Below are 12,665 nucleotides of genomic sequence, written 5' to 3' on the forward strand. Positions count from 1 at the left end.
TTTATAACATTTAAAACACTAACATTTGGGAGTTAGGTTACAGCGCAGATAAGCCAAGCACCTCCTGGCATATAAATTGTATAAAAGAAAAGAAAAACCAAGGTCAGCTTTTGAGACTATAGTTCTACCTTCAACTGGAAAAAAAAAAAGAAAGAAGAAAGAATTAAAAATAAGGATCAGGACATACTCATTATGAAAACACTGTACTTGTTAAAGGAAAAAGCAACATATTTAGAAAGTCTGTGTCATTCAATGTATTAAGTCATACTGATGTAAAATCCAAGAGCTGCTGCCCACTTGTTCTTTTGTCCCAACATTTCTTGAGAAACATTTCTTAAAAAAAAATCACACACACACACACACACACACACACACAAAGAAAGGAGACTAATAATTATGAAATGTTTTAAAAAATATTAAAATGCATTGGTTTGAACTTTAAAATGATAATCAGGATACAGATTTTTAATATAAATGCTACTGTATACCCCTAATCACTCAATAGGTGAAGAATTGGCCTGCCAATGCAGGAGACACAGGTTCGATCCCCAGGTTTGGAAGATCCCCTGGAGAAGGAAATGAAAACTCGCTCCAGTATTCCTGCCTGGGAAATTCCATGGACAGAGGAGCCTGGGGGCGTTACAGTCCATGGGGTCACACAGAGTTGGACACAACTGAGCGACTAAGCACATATACACATAGCACTACTGTACACATATTACAAAAATCTACCTTCTTACCCATAAGCCCTAGTAGAATGTAAGCAAACTAAAAGCCAAAACCATGTCTTACTAGGTACTGTAAATCAGTACTTGACATATGCTTGGTACAAATATGGTTGCTTCTTATAGGTACTTATTTAATGAATAGAAAAATAGAGTAGAGAAGTATTAACAGTGCATCTTAATTAACTGTAGATCATGGATTTTGAAATGTTTAATTCCTTCTAGTGCCACTGTTTGGAAAGGGATAAAAATCATTCAGTTCAGTTCAGTTCAGTTCAGTCACTCAGTCGTGTCCGACTCTTTGCAACCCCATGAATTGCAGCACGCCAGGCCTCCCTGTCCATCACCAACTCCCAGAGTTCATTCAGACTCACGTCCGTAGAGTCAATTTGGGTGTTAATATAACTGCCAATTTTTTTTTTTGACAAAGAACATTTACTTTATTGCTAACACTGCGTATTCAAATACAACAAGCCCTTTTTTGAAAAGTATGGCACATGAAAAGCCTTTTGGGCAAGTTTCATGTTATTTAAAATTTCTATTGGCTATAAAAGTATTTCCACTATAGAACTGGGGGTATCCAGAAAAAGCACATAATGCATTTTTTGTAAAACACCTGAAACATTATTATATCTTACCTCATGGCACAATTAAATCGTCATCAAATGTTTGTATCTGAATAATGACATAACTATTGTTACAACTGTAAACTGTTACTCAGCTTACCCATATACATGTAGTCAGGTCCCCAAATATTAATCATATAAAATCTAAAAGAATAGCACTGGTCCTCTCAAATTCATCAGTCTCTCAAACTAAATATAGTGTAAAAAAATAAACTTATTAATGCTATTTACTAATACTAATTATTTAGTTTTGGGAATTCCCTGGCAGTCTAGTAATTAGACGTTTTCACTGCCAAAACCAGAGCTCAATTCCTGGTCAAGGAACTAAGATTCTGGAAGCCAAGTAGTGTGGCCAAAAAAAATTAAATTTTCAAAAACTGCATCCTAAATACAGGTACCAGTTCCCAATGTTATTACCTTTTAAATTTAAAATTAATATCTTTAAAACTTGTTACTCACCTTATACTGACTCAGAGGATATTTTTCTAGGAAGTATTCATCACATCCACACACTTTTAAAATATACTTGCCCTGATATTCTAAAACACAGAGTTTTAGTTGTTCAGATGATAGCAACATACTTCGAGTTTTTTTCCTGATTGCTTCAGCAATTACTTGTTCTGGCACACAGTCATGGTTGATTTTCAGAGTATACTTCTGTTTGTCATTATTTGGAGAAACTATTACCCAAATCACCACTATTATTTGCCCTAAAATAGAAAAATAACATTAAATGAAATCACCACATATATTTCATTTTTCAAGAGACAAGTTTCAAAAAGTATGCAGTACCATTACTTTAACCACAAAGAGAAATGACTTATGCTGCTGCTAAGTCGCTTCAGTCGTGTCCGACTCTGTGCGACCCCATAGACGGCAGCCCACCAGGCTCCCCTGTCCCTGGAATTCTCCAGGCAAGAACACTGGAGTGGGTTGCCATTTCCTTCTCCAATGCATGAAAGTGAAAAGTGAAAGTGAAGTGGCTCAGTCGTGTCCGACTCTTAGCGACCCCAAGGACCGCGGCCCACCAGGGTCCTCCGTCCGTGGGATTTTCCAGGCAAGAGTACTGGAGTGGGGTGCCATTGCCTTCTCCGGAAATGACTTATAATCAACCATAATTAAATACAGGTAAATGTCAGGTAGACAGAGCAAATCTTCAAATCTGATAGGGCTGACAAACCATTGCCCCAGCCTCATGTTTTAAGGCAAGCACACAAAACCGTGACTACTGTGTGTTGCAAGTATCTGAGACCAAACTAATTTCCATTCTAAACTGCATGACATACTTCATACATACAACCCCTCTGAAGAGTGATTCATGATGGCATCAAAGGTTCAACAGTACTTTAAGTACAAGTGTGCCTCGTAACTATGGGGAAGAACCATGGAGACTTAAAGAGAGATGTTGAATCAGAATGAGAAAAGATGGGGGAGCGAAGGGGAAGAAAATAAATTTTCTATTTTTTTCCTTTAAGATTAATGAAGTGTAAAGCTAGGGGATCAAGAAAAAGAAGATGAAAATGAAAAGATTAAAACTATGCTAATGTAGAAATGAATTTTAAATGAAGATCTTATGTTATATAATCATTAAACTACTTAGAATAATATGGCTGAAATAATAATAAGATGCCTTAATTTATTCTACTGACAGAATACTATGTTTAATAAGTAAACCTGTTCTATAACTTTCCATTAAAAACTTCACTTTGTTACCTTGAAAAGCACAAATATTTATCTGATACATGATATTTTCATTTCTAAAACAATGCAGTTTAAATACTCTCATGTTCACTTAATTCTAGCAACTGATATACTGTCAGTAGTCAAGTCATTATTATCACTCATTATGATCAGAGTTAAACACTGCATCTAACATTTACTTTTTCTTTGTATATAGTAAGAATGTGTTAACTTTCACCATAATTTCATAAAATATTTCTATTTATAGTTGTTTTTATTTGTAAAAATATAATTAGCTGTAATTCTGTTAACAGTGAATTTGAAATTCAACGTTTTCTTTTCAGTTTTATTCTAAGACAATTCACCAAGGGATCAGCACCACATGCACATATTCATTCACCCAATCAATACTTATTGCATACAAGTTGTGTACTTGGCAGTCAATTATATCTTGTCAGTACAAGCAGTCCCTGACTTCAAGAAGCTTATCATCTAGCTAGGGCAAAAAGACTGTATAATGATATAGGTACAGATAGAAGTTTTCATTACAGTGGCCATTTATGGTAGATAAGTAATTTTCTTACCTTTATCCAATTTATTATATATGTGCTTTGGCAGTTCTGGTGAAGATTCTACATTTGGAGGATAAACATACATTGCTCTACTATGAGGTGAATTAAGATCCCTAAGATCCACAGCTTCTTTACAAACATTGAGAATATTTCTTCGGAAGTCCTGTACTTCTGGATCTTTAACCATATCGAATTCACACACTGGCATGCCGATAGCAAAACCTTAAAGGATATAACATTCTGTTAAACACACAGTAAGACCATGCTTGTTATAAACAAGGAATTTGGTAGATATGGATGATCACAATAAAGAATTTTCTGTGTTAATAAAATTTTTGATGAATACATATAGTAAGAATTGACAAAATCTCAAATATGTTTAATATATAAAATATGATAGGCTCAGTAATTTGGAGCAAAAGTAGCAAACATTATTCATTATCAATTATTTTTTAGAAAACAAAACTGGGATACAACAAATATAAATCATCCCTCATTCCCTCATATGATACTTCTTAAAGACAACTTTACAGAATAATACCAAGGTGTTAAAAATAGTCCCTTAGCCTAACAGTCAAAAAATACTTTAGAATTGTAATGATTGAAATCTATTTAACCAGTTCAGACAAAATATTTTATTAATGAGAAAACAGTTAAGCTTCATAGTTATTTGCATTTAGAACAGGATGACAATGCCATTTCAAAATTTTATCATACCAATTTCTCGATTGAGGATCTTTTCTTCACGGTTGCCTACTGGTTCAATTACTTTTAAAAAGGGTTGAAAAAGCCGAAGGTCACAAAGTCGTCTTGTTTCATCAAAAAATTCTTCCCTTTCTGCTTCTTGGGTAACACTTACGAAAATGTAAGAAGATTCATCTTGAAGAAGTTGATGGAGAGGGTATTTTCTTGCTTCTTTAAATAGTTCATGCTTTATCGTTATTAACGTAGCCTCACGGAGGCATTCTAAAGTCACTATCATCCCATTTGGTAGTAAACATTCTACTAGGATTCTTGGGGGCATCAAGTGGATGCCCCACAGTTCACCTGATGATGGTCTTGGAGGCATTGTTCTGATCCTTTACAAGTTTTACATATAAAAGTACTTTAAGGAATTAGAGGTGTAACTGTCCCAAAGCAGAAATCTAAATCAAAGAAAGAAAAAGTATGTTAAAGGAGGAACCATCAAAGAATACACATATGGCATTACTAAATGTAAAATTTCATTTTCTGTAGTTTGAAATGATTAGAGTAAGTAATTATAGTTCATCTTATATTATTGTTCCTAATTAGGCTAAAAGATGGCTTTCCTGGTAGCCCAGACAGTAAAGAATCTGCCTGCAATGCAGAAAAGACCTGAGTTCGATCCCTGGTTTGGGAAGATGCCCTGGAGGAGGACATGGAAACCCACTCCAGTGTTCTTGCCTGGAGAATTCCCATAGACAGAAGAGCCTGGTGGGCTACAGTCCATGGGGTTGCAAAGAGTCAGACGCAACTGAGCAACTAAGCACAGGCTAAAAGAATTGATTCCAAACCAGAAATTAGAAAAAACAATTACTTGCATTTAATCACATTTAATAAATTCATTCAATAAAAAATTCTTATTTGAATGGATTTTTAAGGTCAGATCTTATCAAGACAGAGCTGGAGCTATGGAGAGAATAAATAGTAAGCTGCAATTGAAACCAAAATTCCCATTATGTATCATTCCTTTCTATTTTATGGAACAACAGAATTTGGCCTGGAAAGGACCTTTTAGACCATGGTTCCACTGTTCTTAAAGATGAGTAAAGTAAAGGCTTTTAGGCAAGAATAATGAAGTGGCAACCCACTCCAGCACTCTTGCCTGGAAAATCCCATGGACAGAGGAGCCGGGCAGGCTACAGTCCAAGGGGTTGCAAGAGTCAGACATGACTTAGCAACTAAACCACCACCACTGTTTTTATTTTAAAGATGAGTAAAGAAAAGGCTAGAGAAGTCAAATCCTTTTCCTTTTACACTACTACCTCTACTCTGTGGTAACTAGAATTTACACAGTTTAGTATTTTTTTCTTTCTTAAGAAAGAAAAATCTTTGTAATTTCCTTTTTTTGTATTGATTATTGTCTAAGTGATACCTTTGATGATTCTGTCTTTAAGTATAATTTAGTTATATATTCAGTATAATAAAAGTGTCATCAATGCATTTTCTTTGAGATAGGATGGTTAATTTGCAATGATCCATCCCTTTTACCAAAAAGTAGTAGTGTTAGTTGCTCAGTCGTGTCCAACTTTTTGCAACCCCATAAACTGGAGCCTGCCAGGCTCCTCTGTCCATGGGATGCTCTAGGCAAGAATACTGGAGTGGGTTGCCATTCCCTTCTCCAGAGCATCTTTGCAACTCAGGGATCAAACTTGGGTCTCCCGCATTGCAGGCATATTCTTTACTGTGGTTTATATTTTGTTATTCAGTAAGCTAAACTATAAAATTATAAGAAAAAAAATAAGGTCAGAGATATTAAGAAAATAAAAAAGAAATAAAAGTTAAGCCAGAGAAATGATTCAAAAAACCCCAGACAACTTAACTGTATTCAATTACTCTATCAGGCACTATAGACAATAGCTATAAATGACCCTATTCACCAACAATGTATTGGTGCTGTCCCCAGGACCATGTTAGGTACCGGGAATATGATGATGAATAAGACAGGCATGGCCTCTGCCCTCACAAGACAACATCGAGAGTGTGAAGGTTATGTGCATGCTGGTGTGGGGTACAAAACTGACACGTATAAAACAGGGAGGAAAAAAAAAAAAACCTCTCATGAAGAAGTACCAGGTGCTTATAAAAGCACATACAGTGGTCACCTAAGTTAATGGAAGTTGGAATGAGGCAGTTTTCCATAGAAGGTAACATTTAAACTAAATTCTTTAAGGATAAGCAGGAGTGGAACACACACAGTGAGAAAGAGGTGAAGAGCAGGATATACTTAATCCAGAAACTGTCTTTGACTCCTTTATTGCGTACAAGCCAGTATCTAATTCATCAACAAATTGTGTTAATTCTGTACCTTGAATTTCTTAATGTCTTGGGTCAGTCCACTACTATTTCTTATCTGGACCACTGCAAAGGCCTAACTGTCTTACTACATCTCCATTTGCCCCCTACAATTCCTCTTTCTCCACACAGCCTATGAAACCTAGAGAGAGCAATAGGATCTATTTTGATTAGATGTTTTTGCAGTACCCATTCTCAGTTGCAAACAAGTGTTTATGGTATGCTTCAGAGTTTTAACACATGAAGGAGGAGATGAGGAATAAATTGGCAGGAATTTCAAGCCCCCTCCCTACCTCTGGAAATACAGAGATCAGTTGAAAGACAATAAGGAATGTATAATTTTTTTCTAATACTTGAAAACATCTTCTTCAAATTTATAAGAGACTCACTGAGGTTATAGGATTTAAAATATAATTATCCTATTCTCTATACTTTTAAAAGAAAATTCATTGGCTAGTAAAAAAAACAGATGGATCAATCTGAGAGCATAATTATAGAAATGAGTTAGGCTATGCTTTTAAAAAACACACAAAAAAATTTGAAGAATGCAAGGAGAAATGCCAAATGATTACTTTTAAGTGATGATCTGCCTGCAGAAAAAAGTTCAAATAAAAACAAAACCAAACCACAAACCATACCAAAGCAGCAGCTGTGTTTACAGTTTTCTTTGTTGAATGGCACTAACAGGTCTATGTTATGGAATCATGAGGGCAACTATTTTATATAATAAATAACAACTCCCAAAGTCCCATATGTTTCCTAAGAATTAGCGAAAGAGAAGTCTAGTACCCAAGAGATCACTGATTCTAATCCTTATTCTACTTTAGTATATTTATGGGCAATTAACAACTATGAAATACTTGAGACACACCCTTCTCATTAAGAGAATAAATGTGATCATAGCCATAAAATACTGGGAGATCCTGGAAAGCAGGCACTGGTCCACACTGGTAGTACTCTACAGGAGGGAGAGGAAGCTAACTTTCTTATTTGTCCTCGTACCCCAGTACTCTACTACTTCACAAGAAGTGTAGAAGAGACAAATGGAGCTAACACTCACTATTTAGTAGATATCTTACACTTATGCATGCAATACCCTTTTGGGATAAGTAATAAACATTTTACATATGAGAAAACTGAGGGTCAGAGAAGTAAAGTTATTTGCCACCAGTAAATATTAAATATTTTGAATCCAGGTCTACATGATTTCAAAGTACACATTATAACCATACAGTTATGGCAGGAATATTCACTGGTGGTGAATAATGGTGAATAAAAGAACAGGCTATGAAGTTACACTGGATTCAGATTCTGTCTGCCTTAGTTAATAGTTGTATGGCCTTAAGCAGTTCAATTCATCTCACCAAACCTTGTATCACCACCACCACCACCACCCTGGCCCCCTGCCCCAATTTGTTAAGTTGGGATAATAGCATACACTTCATCAGACCATGGTATCGATGAGGTAATATATGAATACCACGTAAGCAAAGAGACTGGCACACTGTAAGCACTCAAAAAATGTTAAATATAATTAACAAACCTGTCAAGTATACCCATAGTATCTTTTCAAGTTTTTACGAATTATTCAAGAATGGCATCAGTTAGTGATAGGAATAAGAGGACTGGGTTCTTTTACAGAGGGGGGCAAGTAAACAAGGAGTTTCAGCTTCACAAAGCAGTACCAGAGTCAAGTGCTGAAGTCTGAAGGCAGAACCGGAACTGCAAGACTCAAAGACGAATTTCGAACAGTATCGAGTGGCTCAGATGCTGGGATTTTTGCAACTGTGGCTTGTTCCCCAGACCCCGTGTATCCCTATTTAATTAGTATGGCTATTTACAGCTTAGGTGTAAGGAATCCCTGGCTTAATCACCCTTTTTGGAGAAATACTTGTTTGTGCCAGGTTCTACGTTAAATAGTATGAAAACAATGGTAAATACGTGCTTTCTCTTTGGTTGTTGAGTTTGTTGGGGAAAAACAAGACCCAGGAACAACTTTAACAATGGAAAATTGTTATATGGCAGAAGAGGAACTTTGGAAAAGTCACAAGAAATCTCCAACTGCCTGAGGAGGCTAGGGAAGGCACCAGGGAAGTTTATGTACAGCATTACAGATTAATAGGGATTTTGCAGAGAAGGGGCTTGGACCTGGGGCAGATAGGTGAAAAGGGAGTTTTAGACAGGTATAAAAGTGTATGTGCAAAGACCATGAAAACAATGCAGCCTTTACCAGCAATACAAGTTTGACTTTTTTTTACTACTTGAGTATGAAATGCATGGGGATAGGCAGGATATGTGATAATGAAGAGACTGAGAGACACACAGGGGCACAAGAAAAGAGGACAGACTCCAAGTGAAGGGGTTTGAATTCTATGTAGTATACTCTAAGTAAAAGGGAGTCTCTAAGTATTTTGAACAAAAGAATACCATGACATTTTTTCATGATTTTTAAATTCAGGTTTCTTAAAAGTTTTGTTTTCAAATAAATGATATAATCAAATAAACAGTAAACCAAAGTGTAAAAACACACCTTTAAGGACAAAATATGCAGCAGAAATGAACAACAGAAAACAGTCTCAGACTCTCCATTGTCCCTTGACTTTTATAGCAAAACGTTTCTTAATTCAATGGGCAATTCAGTATTTGGAACACCAGACGTGCACTCTTCCAGCCAAAAAGACAATGACATTTTGACAATTTGGTTTTTAACTCCTTAACTGAAAGCCTTTCTCCATTTATATTAGAATGGTATTTCCAGATTTTATCAATTAAGGCAAGAGTTGTCCAACTATGGCCCACAGGCTAAACCCAGCTAACCACCTGCTTTTTTTAAATAAAGTTCAACTGAAACACAGCCAAGAAACCATGTTTATGTACCATCAATGATGCTTTTACACAAAAACAGTAGAGTTGAGCAGGTGCTACAGAGACCATGTGGCCTGCAAAATCTAAAATATTTACTATCTGGCCTTTTACAGAAAAAGTCTGCTACCTCTGAAAACATGTCAGAATTACTTGATATCAACTAGAGAATTTTCTAAATATACACTGGCTAGTAAGTCATCCCAACTCTGCCTTTGCAACCTCAATCCCACACTTTCAATCTAAATATTTTGAAAACAAAGAGATTAATGTTATGTCCGATTCTTTGCGACCCCGTGGACTGTAGCCTACCAGGCTCTTCCCTCCATGGGATTCTCCAGGCAAGAGTACTGGAGCGGGTTGCCATTTCTTTCTCCAAATGTTAAGCCAGTCAAGTTAAAATCTTAAAACACTAAAGTACCTTTTAAGTCACCTAATTAAAGTTCAGTAGCAATTTTCAGTGTTGGGTGCTCACCTATCTGATATAGAAGTTTTTGTGAAGCACCTCTAAAGTTATTCCTAAAGGTTGTTATTCTTACACTTCTTTATTCCAATAGTCTGCCTTCTATCTCTTCACATATTGACAAAGACTAAAAATTTTCCCTAGTTCTTTTAACCCCAATTCCTTTAACCATAATTCAAGTGAGATAGCTTGTTGTCTTCTTTGCCATCACTGGATGTATTCTTTGATAATATTCACCTCGAAATGCAGCAACTAACATCTAGTACAATCCTCTACAGTCAATATTGTAAGGCAGAGTACAGATAACTGTTAACTGTGGATTATAAGTCTATATACACTGGCTAAGATAGCAGAGACTTTCTAACTTAAAATATATATAAAGCATATCTTATATATTTTAAATTTTAATTTCAGAAGTATGTTTAAAAATTATTTATTTCTAAAATATCAATGTTACATCTGCATCAGAAAATCACTAAAAATAAGGAAGCTATTTTTGTTGGTAGAGTCATTTTGTACAACAGTATAGAGGTTCCTTAAGAAACTAGAGAGAGAGCTACCATATGACCCTGCAATCCCACTCCTGGGCATATATCCAGAGAAAAGCATGATATAAAAGGATACATGCACCCCAATGTTCATTGCAGCACTGTTAACACCAGTCAATAGCCAAGGCATGGAAGCAACCTAAATGTCCATCGACAGAGAAATGGATAAAGAAGATGTGGTACATATGTACAATGGAATATCACTCAGACATTAAAAAGAATGAAATATTGGGAGAATGACATTGAAACATGTAAAATATCATGTATGAAACGAGTTGCCAGTCCAGGTTTGATGCACGATACTGGATGCTTGGGGCTAGTGCACTGGGACGACCCAGAGGGATGGTATGGGGAGGGAGGAGGGAGGAGGGTTCAGGATGGGGAACACATGTATACCTGTGGTGGATTCATTTTGATATTTGGCAAAACTAATACAATTATGTAAAGTTTAAAAATAAAAAAAAAAAAATAAAAAAAAGAATGAAATAATGCCATTCGCAGCAAGATGGACAGACCGAGAGAATGTCATACTGAGTGAAGTTAAGTCAGAGAAGGAGAAATATTGTGTGACATCTCTTATACGTGGAATTGAAAAAGAAATGATACAAACGAACTTACAAAACTGAAAGAGACAGACTTCAAGAACAAAATTCTGCTTGTCAGTGGGAAGAGACAGTTAGGGACTTTGGAATGGACATGTACACACTGTTATACTTTAAATGGATAACCAACAAGGATCCACTGTATATGGAACTCTATTCAATGCTGTGGTCAGCCTGGATAGGAGAAGGGTTTGGGGGAGAATGGATACATGTATATGTTGGCTGAGTCCCTCTGCTGTTCACCTGAAACTATCACAACACTGTTAACCGTCTATACCCCAATACATAATAAAAAGTTAAAAAAAAAAGAAAGCTATCTTGAAGTATACACTTGAAAATTTAGGGGATATCTATACTGACTCTACTGTAGCTTAATCACCTTACGTGTGCTTGGTCGCTCAGTTGTGTCTGATTCTTTGTAAGCCCCTGGATTGTGGCCTGCCAGGCTCCTCTGCCCATGGGATTTCCCAGGCAACAATACTGGAGTGGGTTGCCATTTCCTTCTTCAGGGAATCTTTTCAACCCAGGGATTGAACCCACATCTCCTGTGGCTCTAATTTGGCAGGTGGATTCTTTACCACCGAGCCACCTGAGAAGCCCACACAGCCACAATTTGCTACAACAGGCACCTTGTATTTTATAGATATATATACATGTCCCACAAATACAGAAGCTGCATAAATGCTGAGTGACCAAAGGTTTTACATTTTTTATAACTGATAGATTTAACATGTTATCTGATTTAACTAACACATTAACAAATGTGTATCTACTTAGACATATACTGACAAGATATTTTTCACCCCATTCTCAGATAAGTCAATAGAGAAACATTAGTTTTGTGGCTAACTCAGTTGCCAAAGTTGCATCTCAGCTGCATCTATTTGCTCATAAACTGGAAATTTTATGCTCTTCTGTTTTAAAAAAATTACAAACGAATCTTTATTTAGAACAAGAGAACAAAAACTTGCCTCTACACTTGCTACAGAAACATGACCAAAATCTCAATAATTCCATGGTCTGATTACTCTCTTTAATATTTACTTCCAGAGTTAACTACTTCCTTTCTTAATGTTAGTCAGCTTCTTACATGTATTTCTGTAATTGTACCTTAATATGTTATTATTAAAATTATCTACATCCACGTTAGACTTCCTGATAAGACTGTGAACTTTTCCAGGATAGGGTTTTTATTTGGGCCACTATAATCCTAGAGCATAAATGAGTAAGCAGGAAAACTAATATGTTGAAATTATCCCAAGGAAAATGTAACAAGGGCCTGAACAAAAAAGTGGTAGCAATTAGTAAAAAGCAAAAAAGAGACAGATGAAGATACCTTGTAAAGGAAAATCAAAAGCACTGAGAGACCAATTGGATTTGAGGGATAAGAAGAATAATTTTAAACATTTCACTGCAGAGGTTATGCAGGCATGGGAAGCAAGTGTCTTTTAGTACAATTATTCTGAGTCCCAGTTAGGGCCTCTAAAATTCTCTTCCTCTAAGAGTCACTGAACTGTTGTTGAAGTGAGTCCAAAGGCACAGGTGTAATAT

The 12,665-nt window shown here is 36.0% G+C and overlaps 1 protein-coding gene across 2 annotated transcripts in view; it reads right to left on the reverse strand.

Moving 5' to 3' along the window:
* Window positions 1–12,665, reverse strand: part of PIK3CA (phosphatidylinositol-4,5-bisphosphate 3-kinase catalytic subunit alpha) — a 92,639-nt gene that overhangs the window by 32,376 nt on the left and 47,598 nt on the right. For both annotated transcript variants that reach the window (XM_070791589.1, XM_070791592.1), the window contains 3 exons: window positions 4,321–4,748; window positions 3,616–3,825; window positions 1,811–2,061 (listed from right to left, as the gene is read on the reverse strand). In XM_070791589.1, the coding sequence (XP_070647690.1) occupies window positions 1,811–2,061; window positions 3,616–3,825; window positions 4,321–4,672 (813 nt within the window). In that variant the 5' untranslated portion in view covers window positions 4,673–4,748. The remainder of the gene's footprint in view (window positions 1–1,810; window positions 2,062–3,615; window positions 3,826–4,320; window positions 4,749–12,665) is intronic.

This window comes from Bos indicus, chromosome 1 (genome assembly GCF_029378745.1).
Source record: "Bos indicus isolate NIAB-ARS_2022 breed Sahiwal x Tharparkar chromosome 1, NIAB-ARS_B.indTharparkar_mat_pri_1.0, whole genome shotgun sequence".
NCBI classification, from domain to species: domain Eukaryota; kingdom Metazoa; phylum Chordata; class Mammalia; order Artiodactyla; family Bovidae; genus Bos; species Bos indicus.